The sequence below is a fragment of the Giraffa tippelskirchi genome, chromosome 1 (genome assembly GCF_054371585.1).
Source record: "Giraffa tippelskirchi isolate mGirTip1 chromosome 1, T2T-mGirTip1v1.2.pri, whole genome shotgun sequence".
In the NCBI taxonomy this organism is placed as follows: domain Eukaryota; kingdom Metazoa; phylum Chordata; class Mammalia; order Artiodactyla; family Giraffidae; genus Giraffa; species Giraffa tippelskirchi.
This window is the reverse complement of record NC_137275.1, coordinates 45,275,166-45,299,369: the sequence shown is the minus strand read 5'-3', so window position 1 is coordinate 45,299,369 and position 24,204 is coordinate 45,275,166. Positions and strand designations below refer to the sequence as shown.

General features: G+C 41.7%; 1 protein-coding gene across 1 annotated transcript; it reads right to left on the bottom strand.

Moving 5' to 3' along the window:
- Positions 1 to 615: 615 nt before the first annotated feature.
- Positions 616 to 24,204, bottom strand: LRRC66 (leucine rich repeat containing 66). Its single transcript, XM_081590144.1, has 4 exons — positions 23,709 to 24,204; positions 11,588 to 11,757; positions 5,963 to 6,152; positions 616 to 4,327 (listed from the first exon to the last, which is right to left on the bottom strand). The coding sequence occupies exons 1-4, from the start codon at positions 24,202 to 24,204 to the stop codon at positions 2,607 to 2,609; spliced, it is 2,577 nt and encodes an 858-aa protein (XP_081446270.1). The 3' UTR covers positions 616 to 2,606.

The following is a 24,204-nucleotide window of genomic DNA, read 5'->3' as shown; positions in this document are numbered from 1 at the left end:
TTTAAAAAAATTTTTTTTATAAGCGCTTGCTGAGATACAGACCTACTTAACAGTAATGCCTGTGATGTTTATGCCACATTACCAGAAGCTTTTTTTTGGAGGTGTGAACAAAAACAAACAAAAATAGTCAAAGCCATATATACTTTTTTTTCTTCAATGCTGCTGAAATAGAAAGTAATTTTTCACTTTATAAGGTAACTGCAAACTCTGAGATGATTTTCAGCTTCATAGACCCTATGCTGGTAATGAACTTCATCCAGCCCATAGAAGAGTCTCCAGTAGATCTCAGTCAAGCCATGTGAAGCCTTGTTTTCACCATAGCACACAGCAGTATAGCAGGGGCTGGGGGGAGGAAGGAAGTGGTCCATTCTACTTGGGTGGAATGAGCTAAGAAAGGCTCTTGGGAGAGGTGACCTTAAACAGTGTCTCAAAAACAGCAGAGACATCTTCCAGGCAGAGGAGGTGGACTTAGTGGAAAGGCCAGATGTGCCCCTAAATGTGGGGACATAGTCTGGTGTGTCTGTAACTGTGGATTTCAGAGTGAGGTACTGCACAGTGAGATAAATACCACATGAAAAGTTGGATGGAAAGCGGGGCCAGATCAATACTAAAGAGTTCATTTTCATTCATTTATTTAATGAATCCATATATCGAGAACCTATTAAATGCCAGACCTTTAGAAGACAAGACACATTGTTGTTGTTCTTGTGGAGATAAGAGTACAGAAGGGGCAGACAGACAGTAAATCAACCATCACACAAATAATTATTCAACTTTACTTGCAATAAGCTCTCCTTGTGAAGGACAATGCTTGTGTAATGAGAGAGTTTGCAACAGGAAAATCCGGCTGAGTCTAGGGGTTCAGGAAGGCTTCCATGAGGAAGTGAGAGTTAAGGCTGAGACTCAGGTAGGGTCTATTGAGCTAAAAGGGGGGCTTGTTTGGTGGTAAGGTTGTTGGGTGGGGTTGGAAAGAACATTGCAGGCAGATGCGATGTGGACAAAGGTCTGGAGACAGGGAGTTACATGGTGCTATTAAAAAAGAAAAAAAAAAAAACAAAACAGAAAAGACTGCATCCACAAAGCACTTACTCTGGGGAGCCACGTGATTGTACTTGGGTTTTAGGAACCGCTCCCTGGCTGTAGTGTGGGAATGATAAAGGCACATAGGACCAGTGCTAAAGAAACCAGTCAGTGTGCTGTTGTTACAGACCTAGGGGGAGTGTCAAGGTGAGAACTGAAGCTGGGGCTCTGCGGGCAGAGAGGATAGAACAGACTTGACAGATGTTGAAGGGCTAGAAGGGATTGTACTCAATGAAAACAATTAGATGTGGGCAGCAAGGAGAGGAAGACCCCCAGGTTCCTGGACGGAGCAACGGGGCAGATAGTGAAATGGAGGATCAGACTGGGGGTGGTGGTGGAGAGGATTAGGGGCTGCTACTGCATTTCACTTTGGACATGCTTAGACTGAACTGCCTATGGGGATATCCAACAGGCAGCTGGATGTGAGTTTAAAGTTCCAGAAAGATTTCAGAGCTGGAGTTACAGAAGCAGAAAATAACAATTAAAAGCCGTTACAAGTAACAGCTCACTCAGGGAAAGGAAACCGAGTGAGAAGACAAGAGGGTCTGGGACCGAGCCAGATGTAGCCCCAAACGACAACAGCATAGATATTTACCAGGCAAACACACAATGGTGTAGTACCTTTTTCTTTTACAAGAAGCATAAATGTTCTTCCTGAAAATTAATTTTTAATTTACACTTTGTTCTACAAAATGCAGTCTCCATTAACATTTTTAAACAAATATTTAGAATTGCTCTGAATCCCTCCAGTTTTGTAGTTTTCTAATCAAACTCCCAAAATCTGCACTGTTCTTTGTGCAAAATTCATTAAAATCTCCTCAGCAGCTCCATCAAAGTGCTTCAATATGCACTAAAAATGCTGCTTGAATCCCCTTTGATTTTCAGGATGAACATCCTTGTGTTTGTCATAGCAGATCTGGTCCTCACATGGACAGCTAACTCGCATCCGGTTTCTCTGGGTTTGCATTTGAGTATAAAAATTGGAATCACCTTTTTTCTAACTGCAATACCATCAGTGTTAAATTTTAGCGTAAAACTTATTAATTGGAACCTTCGATGTTTAGGTATCTCAATGCTTCCCTACCTAAATGACCCATGTCTTCTGAATGGCAGTTTTATATTAGAATTAACTAAATATAGAGAAGAATTTAGAGAATCCAATTCATTGATTCAGCTCTGAGTGCTGACCCCAGTCTTTATCACTGAAGTGCTCCTATGTGCTCAGTGAGCTGGCTTTATCTGAAAGCACTTGTAATAGTGGTACCTGGCTCTTCAAACCATCTTCCAAATAGCCCTCCTGTCCCCCTACCCCTTCACAAATGGTGTTTCATTTATAACCTTTCTGGAATCATTGTCCCCAAGAGGACATACACACTCCTCATTTGCATCAGTGTCCATTCTTGTTGTCCTCTTCATAATCTTGTGAGGTTCTCAAGTTCTGCCCTGCAGTGACTTTGGAAGGAATACTGTTTGGGGCTGTGTCTATTCCTTGAACATAAAGTTCTTTACAAACATCTGCATCTCCTTCACGACAGACATTTGTCAGGATCTGAGGAAACTTTGGCAGAACACGGTGGTGTTTGTGGTAAAGCATCCACATTTACAAATTCCAAGTCTCTAAGTGAGTACTGCCATTCCACTGCGCTGGGTTGAAGAGCTGAGATGTAATTGTAAATGGACATGCTTGGGACCTCCTCACTGCTAGGACTGCTGCCTGATGACAGAGGCAAGGAATCCTCATATTTATTGGTATTAGAGGCATTTTCCAGATGACTCTCGCACAAATGAGAGTCTGGGTCAGAAATGACAGTTTTTCCAAAACGATCTTCCTGATTTTCACATTTCCTCAGAGTCTTCTGGAAGGCGATGCTGTCCTCAGGACTCTCTAATGGCCTGACACTGTCCCTCCTCTCACAGGAGACCTGGTCCCTAGGGGGCTCCTCGGCTCTCCAGCTCTGATCCCCACGTGCCTCCTCTTCCGCCACATTTCTCCAGTCTTCTGAACTTGTTGAACTCAGAGTAAATAAAGACCCTTCCTCAGAATCGGAGTCAGAGTCCACCTCGTACTGAGTGTCAGGAGTGTGCTTTTGCGCGGGCTCCCGGTAAGCTGGAGCCACAGGCAGGTCTCCGCCGCATCCTGGCAGGACGCCGAGTGGGGACGGGTCTCCTGGGTCACTGAGCGTGGCCGCTTCGTAGTGGGCGGGAGGCTGTCCCTCAGCACCGGCGCACTGGAGCCTCTGCTGCTGTGCGCTCTGCCCATTCTCCTTAGAAAACTCTGACGGGAAGTGTGGAGGGATCCCTTCTTTGTCCCCCCCAGTGCTCAGCGAGTGTGTGCGCGCTGGTCTTTGGGAGAGAGGCGCTGTCGTTTCTCTGGGGCGGGATGGGCCTAGTTCATCGGAATCCCTACGGACTGAGCCAGGGCTGGTCTGTATTCCCGCAGCCACTGCAGGGATGTCCACTGAACGCTCACCGAGGGAAACTTGCCTGGCCACAGTGTCATAGTTGCCTTCTCCAGGAACATCATTCCTGTAGATGTGGTCCCATCCCGCCGACGTGAGTTGGGTGTCATGGGCGTTTGACGGTCCGTAGAGAACGTGCCGGGCTGCACTGTGATTTGGGAGCGCCTTGTCCTTCCCACTTCCTGCCTCTGTGGGGACCCCGTGTTGTTCCCTGTCCTGCTGGCGGTCAGCCTCCCTTCTGCTCGGTGCCACCGTTCTTGCAGGAACCACAGCGGCGCGTGGGGCTTGGTTCTCATAGAGGTTTAGATGGTGGGAAGTTTGGCGCAGATCCATCCTCGGCTGCTGTAGGTTTACCGTGCCTTCGATTTCATCGTAGAAGGCCTGGTTTGAATACACGTTCCCTGACGCTGAACCTGGACTTTTTTTCCAGCATCTCTGTTGCCACAGTCTGTCCACATAAGGCCTCGCAAAAGCCCCCAGGCAGAAAGCCACGAAGAACGTGATGAACACCGACAGGCAGACGGCCAGGACCAGGTCCTGGGAAGAGTCTTGCTTTCTGCCAGCAGCGTGCACATCCCTGGCCCTCCTAACCCGTTTTGGTAGCTGTCTCGGCCTGTCACCGACATCAGAGCCTGCAGTGTCCTTCTCCAGCGTGGAAAAGCGCACTTCCCGGGCCCTCTCAGCTTTGCTCCCTATGAGGGTTTTCATGTGATTCAGATCAGCGTGAGGAAGGCGAGTCTCTCTGGACATTCTGCTTGTGGGGGTCCTCCAGTGTGCATCCTCCTTCCCTAAGAATGGGAATGAGATTCCAGTGATTTAAAAGCATCTGTGAGTCCTCAGTGCTTTATCTCCCTGCGTGTGTGCTCCGTTGCTTCAGTTGTGTCCTGCTCTTTGCAACCCCATGGACTGTAGCCCACTAGGCTCCTCTGTCCATGGGATTCACCAGGCAAGAATACTGGAGTGGGTTGCCATGCCCTCCTCCAGGGGATCTTCCTGACCCAGGGATCAAACCCACATCTCCTAACTTGCAGGAAGATTCTTTACCACTGAGCCACCAGGGAAGCCTCAGTCCTTATCTAGCTAGATTTAAAGTCTGTTTTACATGATTAGCAATTTTACTGGCTGATTGGTTGGTTGTCTGGTGCTAATAGCGTGTGTAAGGCTCTGTGCACATTTACACAAGGCTCTCAGGCTTGGGTCTGAGGCTCCCAGGCCCAGAGGCTGTGTGTTTCTTAGGCTTCCTGACTGACTCCTGCCCACAGGAGGAAGGAAGCCAGGCTGTGGGTACAGTCACATTGCTCCTCCTCTCTCCACATCCTTACCTACTTACTGCACATCTGTGAGGACATTCCATCAGCCCCCTGCAAAATCTGCGTTGGCCCCACCTGTGTTTGTTATATCATCTCCTCACCATTCCTCAGTGCTGGTAAGCAGCAAAAATATTTAGGTTTTTCTACTGGTTCCTGACATTCTGCCCTCCACACTCGGAAGGCTGGTATGGCTTTTATAGCGTGATAAAACAAGTGTGGCTGAAACCATTAAGACTTCTCTCATTGTTAGGATTTCTCCTAAACCTGTTAAGCATGGCCATGTCTCTACTCAATAGCAGTCCTGAGTAGAGCAGAGGCCAGAACTCATTAAAAAAAAAAAAAAAATCCGTTTCTCTCTTTTTTCCCAGTTAGGAGTTTGATTTGAGATTTAGCCAAGATAGTTAATAACAACAGTGCTCAGTGCTCAGTTGTGTCTGACTCTTTGCAACCTCATGGATTATAGTTGCCAGGCTCCTCTGTCCATGGGATTTCCCAGACAAGAATACTGAAGTGGGTTGCCATTTCCTTCTCCAAGGTATCTTCCCAACCCAGGGATAGAACCCATATCTCCTGCATTGGCAGGTGGATTCTTTACCACTGAGCCTCCAGAGAAGCCTGATAGTTAATAGTTAAAAAAAAAAAAGCTTTCCAGAATATTCAATTCCAGTCACATATTTTAGCAGTTTGGGAGAGTGACAGATAAAAAAATTAAAGAAAAATATACTTTTGAAATTTGTGTGTTTTGTGTATATTTTCAGAGGGGTAGCAAGTATCTTAAATAATTATGGTTCAAGTTTTAGAAGTTCTTTCTTTGATTATTTTGTTACTCTTTGGGATAAAAATATGACATTTGGGGGCTGTAGAGAAACATTCTCTCTTTGTGAAATTTCTGTTTTTGACCAAATCCAGGGGTTCCTGACTATGTGAAGAAAATTGTTCATGAATTGAGGAAAACAGGTACCAACAATTGTTCTGTGATACAGCCCAAGGATGACTAATGCACTCTTGCTCCTGAGGCGGCTGTCATTGTTTCAAATGACACTAAATGTTTTGTGTACTTTTTTTTCTGTTTAAATGGAACTACTTCTGAGAGGAGAGGTACTACTGAATTACCTATGGATTCATTGCAAATAGCATTCCACCTTTTCCTCCAGGACTCAGAAATAACATTTTGGAAGACTGCGAGGCTGTAGTCACACTGCCACGGGTTATCAGCCAGGTCAGCCTCCAGGTGGGGAAGTTCTAGAGCCATGATCACCACTGGCAGGATGGCTGTCAGCGCATTGTTGCTGAGGTCTACCATCTGCTCAAGAAGAAAAAAATTTAGGACAGTCTGTGAATAAAGACATTTGGAGACAAATGAGTTACAGATACGGTCTGTATCTCTATGGAAGCAATATTAATTTCCCACTGATTTCAGAGTCAGAGACTACTGGGTTTAAATCTCTGCTCTGCCCCTAAGAACTCTGTGAGACTTGGCAAATTGTTGACTCTCAATGAGCCTACCTCCCAGGGTTGTTCTGAAGATTAAATATATGGGAAAACTTTAAGTCTGGAGCCTTTATTAAAAGCCCAATCACTTTCCCTTCCTTCTTTCCTAAGAGTTGTGATTTGTACTGCTATATATAACCTAGACTCCCAATTCTTATCAAGATTTGGAATTAGGTACCAGGTTTAGAATGTCTAGAAGCCCTGTAATCTCGGAAGTGGCAGAAAATATTGGATGATGAGGACCTAGAGTCCAGAAGAACAACTGTGGTTGAACAGAAGTAGCAAAGAGGATTCTTTTGCATCAAGTATTATTTTAAATGTTGCTGTTCAGTCGCTTAGTCATGTCTGACTCTTTGTACCCCATGAACTGCAGCACGCCAGGTTCTTTTCCCCTCCACTATCTCCCACAGTTTGCTCAAATTCATGCCCCCTGAGTTGATGATGCTATCTAACCATCTTGTCCTCTGCTGCCCCTTCTCCTTTTGCCTTCAATCTTTCCCAGCATCAGGGTCTTTTCCAATGAATCTGCTCTTCACATCAGGTGTGAAGATAAGATACTACCTTATCTTAAAGGTAGTACATTTTTCTGCATCCATGCCTACTCAGTATACTACTTTTCCTAGTCTCATATGAAACAAAAGGGAACGTGGGGAACAAAAAGGACTCAGTGACTCTAAAAACACAGAGCAGGATCTGCTGAAGTTGTATCTGGCAGGCGTGTTATGGGGTAGATGAAGCATAGTTAGGTGTAACTCTCACTGCTATCTACAGAGCATTGCTGCTGTGTACCAGGCATTCTACTGGGTGCTTTACATGCCTTATCTCTGATCCTCCCAATAGCTTTGTCATTTCCCCCTTTTTACAAAGGAGGAAACTGGACGAGTTCATAGTCTATCCCACGTAGTCCCTAGTCCTAGGACTTGGTACCCACATGCTCATAAAATAATGGAGGAATGAACAAATGAATGAATGAATGGCAGAGTTAAAGTCTGATCTGCCTCTGCAGCTGGGTGCCTTCTACTCCAGAATACAGCCTCTTGGAGCCTGAGCTCTCACTACCCTGAAGTGCAGGGCTGGACAGAGGAGGCCTGGAGTGTGAGGCACCAGAGTGGGGTCATGGGGTTTGAGAGCAAATCATAAACGCATACTTTGCTGAAAAGTAAAAAAGAGAGCCATGGATAAAAACCAGAAAGTCTGAATGTAATTCAGGTCAATTGTTTAACAAACATCAGGGAAAAAGCAGCATTGGCATCTTAGGTTATATAAATTCTTAAGAAAAGCTGACTCAAAGACTCAAACAACACCATAACCAATACTCAGTAGTGAAGGGGACCTTTGCACTGTTGAGTAACCAAGCACTCTTAACTCTTAAAGGAAGGCTGTCAAAAACAGGAAATGAGATTGGAAAGACATACACAAAACAACTTTGCTTTGGCCTGGCCTTGCCTAGGATCAATAAATAGCATTCTGTGTACACCCTTCTCAACAGCAAGTGAAATATTCTAATGTTTTGGTGGGTATTTTCTTCTTCGTGCACATCTGCTTTTTCATCCTAGAAGCTATTATGTTACAAATCATGAAACTGAAATCAAAACAGAAAAGAAGACAGAAAGCTAATAAAATGATTCAGGAGGGGTAATTTCTGAGAAACAATGAAAACAGAATAGACCAATTTAGCTAAAGAAGTGACCATTCACCATCATTTGAAAGGAATGTACACTATATTGTAGAGAGATTGGGAGAAGCATGTAATGTTGGTAACAAATCACTATGCTAGGAAGAATGGCATGAAAAAAAGGAAGGCTAATTTGAAATGCCAATGAAACATTTTCATTCTATCTAAACATGAAGATGGATTTATGCTTTGAAAAATCTATCTGGCTTCTGAAAAGATTCCCACATGGGAAGCCACATAATATAGTGCAAGTATTAAATATATCATCTGGAAAAAAAACCAGCACCCATTTTAATATTCAGCTTTTTGGTACCAAAGATTCTCATCATGTCCCCAAACCAGTTTTTAGAGTTATTGCTGAACATGCAGAAGGGATAAGAGAGAAGGAGAAATTGTATGATTCTGGGCAACTCAGGTAATTTAGAATTACAGATGATTTAAACATTCTTGGGCTTTTTTTTTAGTCTGCCTGTAGCATCTATTACCTGTGAGCTGCAGAAGACTTTTATTTATAAGCACAATAAAAATGCATAGGAAATAAAACAGGCATAGGGAAAATATAAATATAATCAGTATGGGCTTCCTTGGTGGGTCAGTGGTAAAAGAATCTGCCTGCAATGCAGGAGATGCAAGAGATGTGAGTTCAATCCCTGGGTTGGGAAAATCCCCTGGAGGAGGGCATGGCAACTGACTCCAGTATTCTTGCCTGGAGAATCTCCATGGACAGAGGAGTCTGGCGGGCTGTAGTTCATGAGGTCACAAAGAGTCGAACATGACTGAAACGACTGAGCACTCACACACACACACACACACACACACACACACACACACACAATCAGTATACAACATACTAAATGAGGTTCCCAGGCAATCTGACAACATTTCTGTGGTGAATTGTGGAGTGCTGCCAAGTTAAGTAGACTTTCTCATTTGCTCTGATAACTACTATGGCAGACAGGTCCCCAGAAAACCTTCCCTACATTCACATCCTTTGAGTCATCACCTCTCCTTGGAGGGGGAGAGGTGAGACCTCTGCTTTGCTTCTAACAAATAGACTATGCTGAAAGCAATGAGACATCTCTCCCATGATTACCTTCCATGAGCCTGTAATGTTCTTGCTAGCAGGCTTTCTCCTCTGGGCTCTGAAGCCAGCTGCCATGCTGTGTACTGCTGTGTGGAAGCCCACATGGCACAGAAACAAATGTAGGCTTACGCTGACAGCAGGAAGGAACTGAGCCTTCAGTCCAATAGCCCATGTGGAACTGAATCCTGCCAATAACCACATGGGCTTGGAAGTGAATCCTTCCTCAGTTGGGCCTTCAGGTGAGACTCCAGCCCTGGCCAACATCTTGACTGCAGTCTCTTGAGACACTTTCAGCAGAGGCCCCAGCCAACCCTTGCCTGGACTGCTGATCCAGAGAAGGCATGAGATAAATACAAGTGTGTGGTTTTAGACTGCTAAGTTTGCAGTAATTTGTTACACAGCAATAGATAACTTATACACCTATGCATGATCATCATCTATCCATTCATTCCTTTGTTTCACCAAGAGTTTGTAAATACATGGTATGTACTGGACAGATGTTAAGCACTAGAAAACAAAATAGATATAATGTATGTCCTCAAAGGGGCTTCCCTGGTGGCTCAGTGGTAAAGAATCTGCCTGCAATGCAGGAGACACAGGTTTAAACCCTTGCGTCGGGAAGATCCCCTGGAGAAGGAAATGGCAACCTACTCCAGTATTCTTGCCTGGGAAATCCCAGAGACAGAGGAGCCTGGCATGGGGTCACAAAAGAGTCAGACATGACTTAGCGACTGAACACACACACCCATATGTTCTCAAAGAGCTCTGCACCTGGTAGAAGGATTATAGGGATAAAAGCATTAACAGTTAACCATATCTAAAATGAAATAATTTCAGATTCCATATGTACAATAAGGGAAAATCATAGCCTATTAAATATGTATAAAGGGGAATGAATTCAATCTAGAGGCCCAGGGAAGGCTTCCTTGAGGAAGAGATGTTGGAAGGATTAGTAAGAGTTCGCTCTTTCAGGCAAAAGGATTAGCAAGATGGGAGGGCTTGGGGTGAAAACTGGGCAGGAAAGCAGTTAGCAAGAGGAGTGTGGTTTGAAATGAACCTGGAGGCGCAGGTAGGGGCCAGGCCCCTGTGGTGAATGCTTACAATCAGATTTATATGTTAAAGGAGTAGGGTACCCTGGCTACTTGAGAATTTCTATGTGTAGTCTATGTTTATAAAGGGCTGACTGTATTCCAAATACATTAATAATTTTTATATTGACTCCATGCTAAGAGATAGTATTTGAGTATACTAGATTACAAAACATATTACTAGAATTAAATTTACCTGCTTATTTTTACTTCTTAAATCTAGTTACCAAGAACATCTAAAATTGCCTATGAGGCTCACGTTGTTTTTATTGGATGATGGTGGCCTATGTAAAGAATGGGGGTGTGTGGTGCAGGTTACAAGGATGGGGGTTTAGGCTGCTCCTAAGCCATCTCTGGGCTTTCCTGGTGGCTCAGACAGTTAAGAATCTGACTGCAATGTGGGAGACCTGGGTTCAATCCCTGGGTGGGGAAGATCCCCTGGAGGAGGGCATGACAATACACTCCAGTATTCTTGCCTGGAGAATCCCCATGGACAGAGGAGCCTAGCGGGCTACAGTCCATAGGGTCGCAAAGAGTTGGACACAACTGAGCGACTAAGCACAGCACAAGGCATCTCTAGGTGCCACACTGCAGGCCACTTTGGTATTTCTAAAGGAGCACTGAGGAGAGATTTTACAGTATCTCCTCAAAGAGGGGGAGGTGGGAGAAAGGGGCTTGGAGGAGAAGGGGCTGGAGCTATCAGAACTAGAGCAGAGCTCTGGGGGTTCCTCACACTCACAGCTGTCAGGATGTCAGGACCTTGGTGAGATTCACTGCAGGGTGCCTGAGAGACAGGCAGCAGGGCTCTAAAATGTGACATCAGTGCCCCCCTACATTGGTCTGATGTTTAGAACCATATGTGGCACGTGGTATGTGCAATGCAAGTATATGTTGATATCATTATTATTTGTATTATTCTGTGTCCAAGTTTGGTGTGGAGGCACCAGGGTCACTAGCCTTCTGAGATTCATGTGGTCCTGGGCCCTATGGGTGTAGAGCCCATATAGGCCCATAGCATCCCAAACTGCATCAAACACCAGGGATATTTGACTGACCTTGTAGTTTAGGGAGGGAGCCTTGCTAATAACTGAGATTCATTTTCTTGCCAATTGGTAAGTGAAAGCTCGGAGCTGGGTTTAATTTGACTTAGGAAAAATAATGTGCCTATTCTTGCTGCTGAGTATTAATGTTCAAATAAAATTCATGTCCACTATTGAGGCCTTGGAGTTTTGAGGCAAGAGAGAGACTTCAACTTTTTCAGGGGAATCTTAAAATAGACATATTTTTTGATTAGTAGCCAGTATTACTGGGCATGTAGAAACTCTTCAATGAAAATATTCTTCTAATGTAATTGCCTGTAGATCCGCATATTTGAGATGTTATAAACTTTATTTTCTAACCTGTAATTTTTTTAGGTCCTTGAAGGCTTCTGGATGAATTCTGAATATCCTGTTGCTCTTCAAATGGAGGTTTTCCAGTTGCAGGCAGTTATGAAAATCAGACAAACCAATTTGTGATATCCTGTTGAATGACAGATCCAAACTCTGTAATGACTTCAGTTTCCATAGTCCTGTTAAAATTAAAAAGCAGATTGAAATATAAATCTGGTATTTACTGCAGCATTGTTTATAATGATAGAAAACTGAATACAACTTAAATGGTTCACAACAGAGAAATAGGCAAACAAAGGATAGTCTATCAATACTATAAATACTGTGTAGCCTTAAAAGAAAACTGGGTAGACCAATATGAACTGACTGAATAGGAAGGTAAACGTTAATTTTCAGAAAAGTATAGAGTATAATTCTAATGTTCTTGCAAAAGAAGAACCAGATACATATGTTTTGAGAGAGCAGAGAAGAAGTCCTGGAAGGAGATGAACTAAGGTACCAGTGGTATTTACACTTTGGAGCAGGGTGGTGAAGAAAGGTGAAACTATGCTTTTATTTTATACACTTCGAACTCTTTCTTTATATGAACATGTGCTAATTTGGGGGCTTCCCAGGTGGCGCTAGTGGTAAAGAACCTGCTTGCCAATGCAGGAGACATAAGAGATGTGGGTTCAGTCCCTGGGTGGGGAAGATCCCCTGGAAGAGGGGATGGCAACCCACTCCAATATTCTTGCCTGGAGAATCCCACAGACAGAGGAGCCTGGCAGGCTATTGTCTTCAGGGTCACAAAGAGTCGAACACCACTGAAGCTACTTAGCATGCATGCACATGCTAATTTTATAAGAGCACCAGTAAAAAAATCTAACCTGGATTGCATGAGATAATTATAATACTTGCTTATTTGATTGACCTGTGGGTAAAACTGTATGATCTTGCTATGGTTATAGAGAAAAAAGTTGTTTTGATGCTTCGTTTACATGGATGAATTCTTCCCCTTTTCAGATATTATTATTTGATTTTGTAGTTATATCTTTTAGCTACTTATTGTTGATAAGTGTTTTCTAGAAATTCTTATATTACATAATGTATTACAGCTAGATATTTTACTTTCTGGAAAAATCATCTAATTGAGTGTTGGCCTCTGCCTTTGTATTTCACTTGATTCCAGAAGTAACCATTTGGCACTGAAGATAAACGTTGAGAATGAGGTGCTAGCCATAGCAGTCTTCCAAATTTGATTTCCCATATGAGTCTCACAAGGAAGCCCTGCATTTTTACATTTCCTTCTGCTCGGTTCTCACATGTCGTCTGTGTCTTTAACAAACTACTACATAGCAGATCATGTTGGTTCAATTCCAGAAGGGTTTATTTCTTGTCTAATATCTGCAGAGTACTTACTATAAGACTGATTATGCTGAGAGATGATGACTTAATTGAAATGGCTTCACCTCTATGCCCTCATATGTTCATTTCAGCTGTATAGACTAAGCAAGAGATCACAAGGACGACTTGCTCAGTCAAAATATTATGAGCAAGGCACTTGGTGCTGGGGACGAAGACAACAGAGAAACCTTGTGTCGGGTTACGTGATAAAGCACACACACAAGAACAAGCTATTAGTTACACAAAGCAGTTATACCCTCACCAATAAAACAGTCTTTGGTTGTCAGTCTCTCCATCAGATGATTGGTCCCTTCAGGGCAGAATTCACATCTTTGTGAACACTTGTAAGGCCTATTGTATGATATACATTCAGTAGGCTAGAGGTCACAGTGGTTGACCTGCACAGATATTTACAAGTTGTGGAGCCAACATTAAAGAGTCAATACAAATACGTACATTTCTAACTTTTCTTGAGAAATTGGAAGTCTCAAAATGGCACAAAACATTTGGCTGGAGCTGAATGAAGGCTGCCTGCTTTGGATGGGACATGTACTTATAGATGAATATGATGTGTCTTTCAAAAATAGGAAGACAAAGAATAGGCCAAGAAGCCCTCATGTTTAGAACAATGAGAGACAGCCAAGGTTAATATTCAGCTGGCATATGCTGAATACTTATGAATACAATATGAGAAATACTTCCATATTGGCTCATGAACAGCCATGCTGAGCCCTTGTGTGCTGCACCACTGCCCTGGGCACTTGACTGACTGCATCCTCCCTTCCCCCTCCCTCCCCCAGAAAGATTCCACTCCATCAATACAGCCAGGAGGCTTCCAACTTGGGAACCCAGGCTAAAGGTCGCTTGTTAAATGTTTTGAATATAACCTCTAGAGAAAATCTGTTTCTTTGTCGAATGAAGAATATCCCTATGTGTTTTAATATGCAGACATATGGGTCTTGAGAAAAAAATGCCACACAGAAACTGATATGAAGGAGTTTCTTAACATTTTCATGAGATTTCCTGGCCTGTATAGGGATGTAAGCTCATAGTTGCTATTATATCTAGTGCTTAATGGAACTGAATAAGTACCCCAGGAGTTCAGTGATGAGGGAGACCACATCTATCAATTGACAGGCGGTGTTGAAACCTCCACCTCTAACCGTGGATTTGAATTGAAGCTGGACCTTGTGGGGCCTTCTCAGAGACAGGTCCTGTGTCCCCTACCTCTCGTCTGTAGAAAAGCTTTAGCCTCCTAGGCCTTCCCCAAGTTCCAAAGAGCAAATTTAATCAGAGAAGTGAGAAAATGTAGAAACCAAGGAAAACAGTCAAGTAAGACAAAATAATAATAGTTTATAAAAACAGAATGATCATATGATCCAGCAATCATACTTCTGGGAATATACTAAGAACTATAATTAAAAAAATACATGCACAGTTATGCTCATAGCAGCACTGTCAAAAGAGCAAAAGCATGGAAACAACCTAAATGATCCATCAACAGATGAAGATAGAGAAGATGTGGTATGTGTATACAATGGAATACTACACAACCATAAAAAGAACGAAATAATGTCATTTGGATGGATCTAGAAATTATCATAAGTGAAGTCAGTCAGACAGAGAAAGACAAATACCATATGATATCACTTATATGTGGAATCTAAAGTATGGCACAAATGAACCTATCTACAAAACAGAAACAGACTCATGGGCAGAGAGAACAGGCTTGTGGTTGCCAAGTTGAGAGTGGGGAGAGAAGAGGGATGGACTGGGAGTTTGGGGTTGGTAGATGCAAACTACTAGTTTTAGGATGGAATAAACAAGGTCGTACTGTATATAGCACAGGGAACTATATTCAATATCCTATGAGAAACCATATTGGAAAAGAATATAAAAAAAAGAATATACATATATATGTGTGTGTGTGTGTGTATAACTGAATCACTTTGCAGAAATTAGTACAACATTGTAAGTCAACTACACTTCATTAAAAAAAAATGATAAAAAAGAAAATCACAGTCTCATTTCAGCCAGCTCTGCAGGCTGATGTGCCCCCTCTGTAAACCAGAGATGCTTTGATCTTGGTATCAAGGTGTCCTATGGCATGCCCAGTGTGTCCCAGTGCAGAGCAAGGCCATATGGGTGTAGCTGCCACACGAGGCTGGCAGGAGGCAGGGAGGCTGTTCTCAGCAAACGTCCTCTGCCAGCTCGGTGGAAGCTGTCTGTAGCAGGAATAAATCCAGACCAAACAAACACTCCAGCTGTTTGAGTTTTGAAATAAAATTGGAGGATGGGGCAGTTAGCAACTGAGGGTCATTTTAGCTGCTGCCACTAAGGCACCTTGTAAGGTACAGTAGCAAGAACTGGGATAGAAAAGAGACTTAGATACTCAGGATGATCAAATGGCCCTAAGGGAGAACAAACATTTTTGCACACCTGTTTTGTATGAGGTAGAAGGAGAGATGTTTTACATATATCATCACTCTGTTACGGTTTTTACAAATTCTCTCTCTAAGCCTCACATCAGCCTTTGTATATATCACTATCTCTAGTTAAAGAACCAGGAGGCTTTTCTAGGTTAAGTGACTTGCTTAAGGTCAATAAACAAGTAGAGTAATACAAGGGGCTTCCCTGGTAGGTCAATTGGTAAAGAATCTGCCTGCAATGCTGGACACTGGAGTTTGACCCCTGGGTCGGGAAAATTCCCTGGAGAAGGAAATGGCAACCCACTCCAGTATTCTTGCCTGGAAAATCCCGTGGACAGAGGAACCTAGCAGGCTACAGTCCATGGGGTCGCAAGAGTTGGACACAATAGTGACAAAACCACCACCAAGGAGTACAAAAGATAAAGCAGAGAGTAAATGCACATGTGATAGGCAGATATGAACCTACCTACAAAACCAAAACAGGCTCATAGATAAAGAGAGCAGACTTGTGGTTGTTAAGGGAGAGGGGCAAGGGAGAGGGATGGACTGGGAGTTTGGGGTTGATAAACACAAACTGGAGGAGTGGAACTAGAACATGCCCAAGCATGTTTGGGGATGAGGGGGTGGGGTGGCTTTTGAACACGGACAGTTATAAAAATACCTTTTTATTTGACTTCCTTCATAATATCCAGCTAAGATCCATAAAAAGAAGATAACTTTTGCACATGGGAATTAAGACTGTGAAGTTCAGTTATTCCTTCCAAATGAAGATTTTCTCTTTACTTCCACTTTTAGAGAATCAAGCTTTAATGCTACTAAGAGCACTGGTGAAGTTCTACAAATGATCTTTTTGTTTGGGGGTCTCTCAAGATGGAGTTGGGGAATTTGGGTAAACTCTCCCAAGACCCTTGACTATGTTTCTCAATAAGGGGAAGTATGTTCGTTTACAAACTGCATGGTGAATCAGTGTTGAGGGGCATTCAGGTGAGTGAAAGAGATTGTGAGATGCATTACTGGGTGGGGCTTGGTTATCAGAGAGCGCATTTCACGTTTAAAGAGAGTTGAATGTTGGAGAAAAATATGGAGGCAATTTTGTGGAGATGGGATTATTTATTAAACTGTCTTCTGATGATCACTTAGGCCACAGGAGGCAGGAATTTGGTTAGCCTTTGCATTTAAATGGCCAGAGACAGTTTTATTATTTCCAAGAAATTATCTCAGTGTCTATTAGAAAAAAGGCTACAGAGGGTATGCCTAGACATTACACTATCTTAGAAACATTACTTGGGACTCTGAACTTCCTAAATGCTCTTCCAAATGTGATAATCTGATAACATAAAGTTTATGGCTTCAAGTTCAAAGAGTATTAAGAATTGGAATAGAGTCTGGAATGGTCCTGGATAACATATTTGATTCATAAAATCAGCCCTTAATGTTGTCAAATTTACATAGGTGAGCCATAGACCTTGCCCTCTTAGCTTAATGACATATATTCATTTTGTTACTTTAGAACCTGTATTGGTTTTGAGAACATTGGTTATTGGTATTTCCATAATCCAAGGAGCAATCAGGATGAAAGGTTTAATATCCTACAAATTAAAAGAAAACAACATGCTTCTTTTTTTCAACAATACTTTGGTTATATTGTTTTCCTTCTCCACCAGTTTCGAAAATCAGGTACTATTTTGCCTCATTGATAACATACTTACCTCTTGGATTCTGGAATTTATTGTGTTAATGTGAGGTTGTCACATCTGGTCTTTCAGCCTAACTGGAAACCCAGTAAGATGTTTGTCCTGATATATTTTCAGGCACTTTTGGGCACTCCTAAAATACTGCTTGATGTAAGTGGGATAGTGTAACTGGAGTCCCCAGGATTTCTATTTTTTTAAACTGATTTTTCCATTGTTAATGCTATACTCCCAAAATATGGGAAGAAGGTGAAGTGATCATTAAGGTTAAATTCACGGTTCGCTTCTGTTTTGTAAATTATATAGGCCAGTGCCTCCTCTGGGTGTTTTTCCAACATGAAGCTTTTTGGTAACATCACAGCTGGTCAGTATCAAAACAGGAAGTCAGCTGACACTGGGTTAATCAATATGATCTTTTACCATACCAAAAGTGGGCTTTCTGGAGTCAAAGCAACCTTTCACTGGCTCTATGAACCGTCACTATTTTAAGACATGTCAAACATGATTTATAAAGGTATGCATGTGCCACAGGCCAATTGTTTGATTGGTGCTGAGATTATCTCTAATTAATCGTTAATTGAGATGAGAGCAAACACCTGTGTAAATCAGTTCAGAGGCTCAGTCGAGTCCAACTCTTTGTTACCCCATGGACTGCTGCACACCAGGCTTCCCTGTCCATCACGAACTCCCGAAGCTTGCTCAAACTCATGTCCATTTAGATGGTGATGTCATCCAACCATCTCATCCTCTGTCATCCCCTTCTTCTCCCGCCTTCAATTTTTCCCAGCATCAGGGTCTTTTCCGATGAGTCAGTTCTTCACATCAGGTGGCCAAAGTATTGGAGTTTCAGCTTCAGCATCAGTCCTTCCAATCAATATTCAGTACTGATTTCCTTTATAATGGACTGGGTGGATCTCCTTGCAGTCCAAGGGACTCTCAAGAGCCTTCTCCAACACCACAGTTCAAAAGCATCAATTCTTCGGTGCTCAGCTTTCTTTATAGTCCAACTCTCACATCCATACATGAACTGGGAAAACCATAGCTTTGCCTAGACGGATGTTTGTTGGCAAAGTATGTCTGCTTTTTAATATGCTGTCTAGGTTGGTCATAGGTTTTCTTCCAAGGAGCAAGCATCTTTTAATTTCATGGCTGCAGTCACCATCTGCCGTGATTTGGGAGTCCCCAAAAATAAAGTCTGTCACTGTTTCCACTGTTTCCCCATCTATTCTCCATGAAGTGATGGGACTGGATGCCATGATCTTAGTTTTCTGAATGTTGAGTTTTAAGCCAACTTTTTCACTCTCCTCTTTCACTTTCATCAAGAGGCTCTTTAGTTCTTCTTCACTTTCTGCCACAAGGGTGGTGTCATCTGTATATCTGAGGTTATTGATACTTCTCCCAGCAATCTTGATTCCAGCTTGTGCTTCATCCAGCCCAGCATTTCACATGATGTACTCTGCATAGAAGTTAAATAAGCAGGATGACAGTATACAGCCTTGATGTACTTCTTTCCTGATTTGAAACCAGTCTATTATTCCATGTCCAGTTCTAACTGTTGCTTCTTGACCTGCATACAGATTTCTCAGGAGGCAGGTCAGGTGGTCTGGTAATCCCATCTCTTGAAGAATTTTCCACAGTTTATTGTGATCCACACAGTCAAAGGCTTTGGTATAGTCAATAAAGCAGAAGTTTATGTTTTTCTGGAACTCTCTTGCTTTTTTGACGATTTGATCTCTGGTTCCTCTGCCTTTTCTAAATCCAGCTTGAACGTCTGGAAGTTCACGGTTCATGTACTGTTTAAGCCTGGCTTGGAGAATTTTGAGTATTACTTTGCTAGCGTGTGAGATGAGTGCAATTGTGCAGTAGTTTGAACATTCTTTGGCATTGCCTTTTTTTGGGATTGGAATGAAAACTGACCTTTTCCAGTCCTGTGGCCACTGCTGAGTTTTCCAAATTTGCTGGCATATTGAGTGCAGTACTTTCACAGCATCATCTTTTAGGATTTGAAATAGCTCATCTGGAATTCTATCATCTCTAATAGCTTTGTTCGTAGTGATGCTTCCTAAGGCCCGCTTGACTTCGCATTCCAGAATGTCTGGCTCTAGGTGAGTGATCACACCATTGTGGTTATCTTGGTCATGAAGATCTTTTTTGTATAGTTCTGTGTATTCCTGTCACTTCTTCTTAATATCTTCTGCTTCTGTTAGGTCCATACCATTTTTTTCCTTTATTGTGCCTATCTTTACATGAAATGTTCCCTTGGTATCACTAATTTTCTTGAAGAGATCTCTAGTATTTCCCATTCTATTGTTTTCCTCTATTTCTTTGCACTGATCATTGTAAATCTAACTATTTACCTACATAGATGTGCCTTCAGGGGCTACTGTCTACCTAGATACAAATGATTCTCTGCTTATGGATTATAATTATGAATTAGAGTGGGCTAGGATCATGTCTACTGCAATAACTATTTAACATTTTAAAAGATAACTTGAGATTTAGACAAAAACAAATTTATTGTTACCTAGCCATAGTCACAGAATAATGAATGGGAAGGTACGTTAGAGGGGACTCAACCTGGTAAAAACTGAAAGTATATGATGATTACAGAAAAATACTTCAAATCACAAAATGCTATGGATAAAAGAACTCAAGTATATCCAATTAGATTTAGGGCTTACGTTGGACTTCCATCATTGATCTGTTTTATTCTTCTCTCCATAGTTCTATATGCTAGAATTCTATTATTGAATAGAATTTCAGATATAGGATTTGCTCATTTCATATATTTGGAAGTTTAACATATTTCCTGATATTTTAGGAAGCAAAAGTTTAACTTGAGAAAAGAAGATGGGACTGTACCTGCATTTTATAGGGATATTTGGTCCTTAAATGAAATGTATTCATCCTAAGCTCCAGTGAGCTCTGGGGAATTCATCTGCCTTAAGGAGACAGAGTTAGCATTTCTCTATTTACTGTTGTGGTGGGCTAATATTTTGACATATTAATCTTTTGCCTATCTCTTTTCCTTATTTCCTTTCCCTCCGTTCAAGCAGAAAGTAAAAGATCTGTGTTAATTGTTCCAGGGGAGGCCCTCCCTGGTGGCACAGTGGAAAGAATCCACCTGCTAATGTAGGGGACACAGGTTGGATCCCTGGTTGGGGAAGATTCCACATGCCGCGGAGCAGCTAAGCCCATGTACCACAACTACTGAGCCCGAGCTCTAAGGCCTGCAAGTCTCAACTACTGAGCCTGTGTGCTGCAACTGCTGAGGCCTGCATGCCTAGAGCCTGTGCTCCGCAGCAAGAGAAGTCACCGCAATGAGAAGCCCGCATGCAGCAACTAGACAGTAGCCCCTGAAGGCACATCATAGGGCAGAAAGCAGAGATGAATACATGTCTTTTTGGCTTTTGTTTACCAAAGGCCTAAATCTTTAGAGGAAAGGAATTTCTAGATCTAGATAGAGGATTTTGAAGAAACAAAAGCAGGTAAGAATTTCCTCCAAACTGAAGGACCAAAAAGAAATGTTCTCTGGCTGCTGCTGCTGCTGCTAAGTCGCTTCAGTCGTGTCCGACTCTGTGCGACCCTATAGACGGCAGCCCACCAGGCTCCGCTGTCCCTGGGATTCTCTAGGCAAGAATACGGGAGTGGGTTGCCATTTCCTTCTCCAGTGCATGAAAGGGAAAAGTGAAAGTGAAGTCATTCAGTCGTGTCCGACTCTTTGTGACCCCATGGACTGTAGCCGACCAGGCTCCTCTATCCATAGGATTTTCCATGCAAGAGTACTGGAGTGGGTTGCCATTTCCTTTTCCAGAGGATCTTCCCGACCCAGGGATCGAACCCAGGTGTCCCATATTGCAGGCAGATGCTTTACCATCTGCGCCACCAGGGAAGCCTGCTTTAGAAGGGGTAAGGGATATATATATGAGCATGTGTGCACGTGCACACACACACACACACACACTTCGACGCCTTGTCGGGTTATAAGATTCTAGAGCTCTGGTTCAAATCTAGGAAAAGACAAATCAAAGTCCGTGAAAGACTGATGTTAACTGTCATTATCTCTCCATCCCACCCTAACTGATGCTTGCAGAATGGGGGCTCAGAATTAGAAATTCTGCTGAATTATAAACAATAGTTACATATCCAGTTCACCTGAATTTGTGGGTTGAGATTCACATTTAACACACTAGTTAGGAAACACTGCTATATCATGTGAATATGTGTAGCTTTAATGATGTTCATCAAAGAGTTATAGCAAACAAAATGGAAATAATCTAAATGCTATTTAACTGAACTGATTATAATATATGTATATATGAAAACTGGGGCTTCCCTGGTGGCTCAGATGTAAAGAATCTGCCTTCCAATGCAGGAGACACAGGTTCTATCCCTGAGTTGGGAAGATCTCCTGGAGAAGGGAATGGCTACCCACTCCAATAGTCTTGCCTGGAGAATCTCATGAACAGAGGAGCCTGGTGGGCTACAGTCCATGGGGTCGCAAAGAATTGGACACAACTGAGCGACTAACATATATGAAAATTATTTGACTATTTAAAATATTTATGAGATTGCTTAATTATGTAATGATGTTCAAAATATTCTGTGATATAAAATTATATTATGACATATGGACAGTAGGATACAATTTTGAAAGAAAAATATATAGGTAGGCATAAAGAGTAAACTTGAAGAATATATATTACATGAGGGATTTTAATGTTTCACTTTAAAGTTTTCTTTAATTCCTAATATTCTACAAATAACAGGCATTTCTTTTATAATAAGAACAATATAATAAAAATCATAAAATGCAATTAGTTTTCACTTTGCACTGAAAATACTACACCCTGCTTTTATGGAAAAGGTCAGGGAGAGAAGACTCCTGTCCTCACACAATTCTGCTGATATGGTGACTGGAACAGGTGTCCCTTCATCTGCCAGGCTATTATTGTCACGATTACATCTGCCAGGCTATTATTGTCACGATTATGCTTACAACAAGACCAGAAACTGGTGAAAGAGCAAAAAATAAATGAATAAATAAAAAAATGAAAACATGAAATTAAAGAACTGAAAACGAGAAAAACTAAATATAATTTGAGATGGAGAAAAATGAAAATATTCTTATATTTTCTTTTTTTAGCATGTGCGTGCATATGTGCTAAGTTGCCTCAGGCATGTCTGACTCTGTGCAGCCCTATGAACTGTAGCCCGCCAAGCTCCTCTGTTCATGGGATTCTCCAGCAAGAACGCTGGAGTGGATTGCCCTGCCCTCCTCCAGGGATCTTCCTGACCCAGGGATTGAACCCATGTCTCTTACATCTCCTGCACTGGCCAGCAGGTTCTTTGCCACTAGCGCCACCATAGGGTCTAATATAAAGTAAGTACTTAGCAATAGTGACTGAGACTGAAAACAAATAGGGAAAGGAAACTCGGTAGCTTTCCTGAATATAAAAAGGAAGCTGTGGCTTATAAATCTGATTTATTTTCTAAATAAAAAATTATTATTATAAAATATAAAAATAAAACATTATTATTAGTATTATTATATATATTTTCTAAATAAAAACATTGGCGTTAAGGAACTCCAACATGTAGATTACTGAGTATCAGAATGGATGAGTATTTATTATAAAACAGGACGATATGTGTTCTGATGAGTTCTAATTTTGATTTAATAATAAGAGTTTACATATAATATTAACATACATATAGTCTACATTTGGAGGAGAACTAGATAAGTAGATGTACAATGTATTCTGTAAAAACAAAAATTATAAATATGGCAACATTTAATTTGAATTGTTACATATTAAAAGTATCTGAACTAGTTATTTCTCAATGCTTTTCTATAATTAGTAACAAATATACATAAATCAAATTAGGTAATTTAAAATAATGCATTATTATTTAGCACTTAAATACTTCCTATTATTAGTATGTCTTGACAAATTCATATAATATCAATATAAGTTATGGCAACAGGAGATTAAATTACATTGACTTTAAATCCCACATATTATAAACTTAAAATTCACATAAGAAACTCCTTTTATTATATTTGAAAAGTGAAAGAGTCACTCAGTCATGTCTGACTATTTGTGACCCCATGGACTGTAGCCCTCCAGACTTCTCCATCCATGGGATTTACCAGGCAAAAATACTGTAGTGAGTTGCCATTTCCTTCTCCAGGGCATCTTCCCAACTCAGGGATCGAACCAGGGTCTCCTGCATTGCAGGCAGAGTTTACCGTATGAGCCACTAGGGAAGTCCTTTTATTATATTTACTCTGATAAATTGCTATACTTTCAGCTGTTTTCCTGAAACTGAAAACAAACTTGGAATTCTTGTTGACACAAAACATATGACTCAGTGGGTAAAGAATGCCTGTAATGCAGGAGACATAGGAGACACGGGTTTGATCCCTGGGTCGGGAAGATTCTCTGGAGAAGTAAATGGTAATCCACTCCAGCATTCTTGCCTGAAAAATCCCATGGACAGAGGAACCTGGTGGGGTACAGTCAAAAGGGTCGCTAGGGTCGGACGTGACTGAGCAACTAAGCATGCGTATTAGCTCTCCAAATACTGGTAGTTTCTTGGTCCATCTTTTAAAATTGTACTTACCCTTGGGAATATTGCTGAGTTTATTTCTTTGAAGAGTAAGCAACTTTAGAAATGGAAGCCGATTTCTCAAGCTGCCTCTGTAGCGTTTCTCCCATGAGGACTTAAAATTGGGTAGATCCAATAATACTGAGTGAATGGCGTTGTTGCTGAGGTTTAAAATTTCCAAAACATGAAAATGTGCAAGAGAGCTTAAGGTTATTTTTGATATGAGATTGTTACTAAGGTCCAGGTGTTTTATGTTCCATTCTTCTTTTTTCATGTGAGTTTGTAAGAGAACCCTAAAGAAATTGGAACTTTCATCCACCATGGGTGCTATCTGTGATACGTCCACAGGTATTTCATGCTTTCCAGCAAAAGAACAATTTGTTGTAAGATATCCATTCCATTGGCACTTGGCATTGAATAAAATATTGCTTTTTCTTGATGGGTTTGTCATTGTGCCAGTAAAACAAAGACCTATAACCATGGTAATCACTCTGAAACACAGGTTTTTCAT

What these genes read in the sequence shown, in the direction of transcription:
- LRRC66 (XM_081590144.1), bottom strand. Translation starts at nt 24,204, where the DNA reads ATGAAAAACCTGTGTTTCAGAGTGATTACCATGGTTATAGGTCTTTGT. An exon ending in AGGACCTAAAAAAATTACAG is followed by an intron (nt 6,153 to 11,587) that starts GTTAGAAAATAA and finishes CTTCTTGAGCAG; the next exon opens with ATGGTAGACCTCAGCAACAA. An exon ending in TATTTGCAATGAATCCATAG is followed by an intron (nt 4,328 to 5,962) that starts GTAATTCAGTAG and finishes TCCCATTCTTAG; the next exon opens with GGAAGGAGGATGCACACTGG.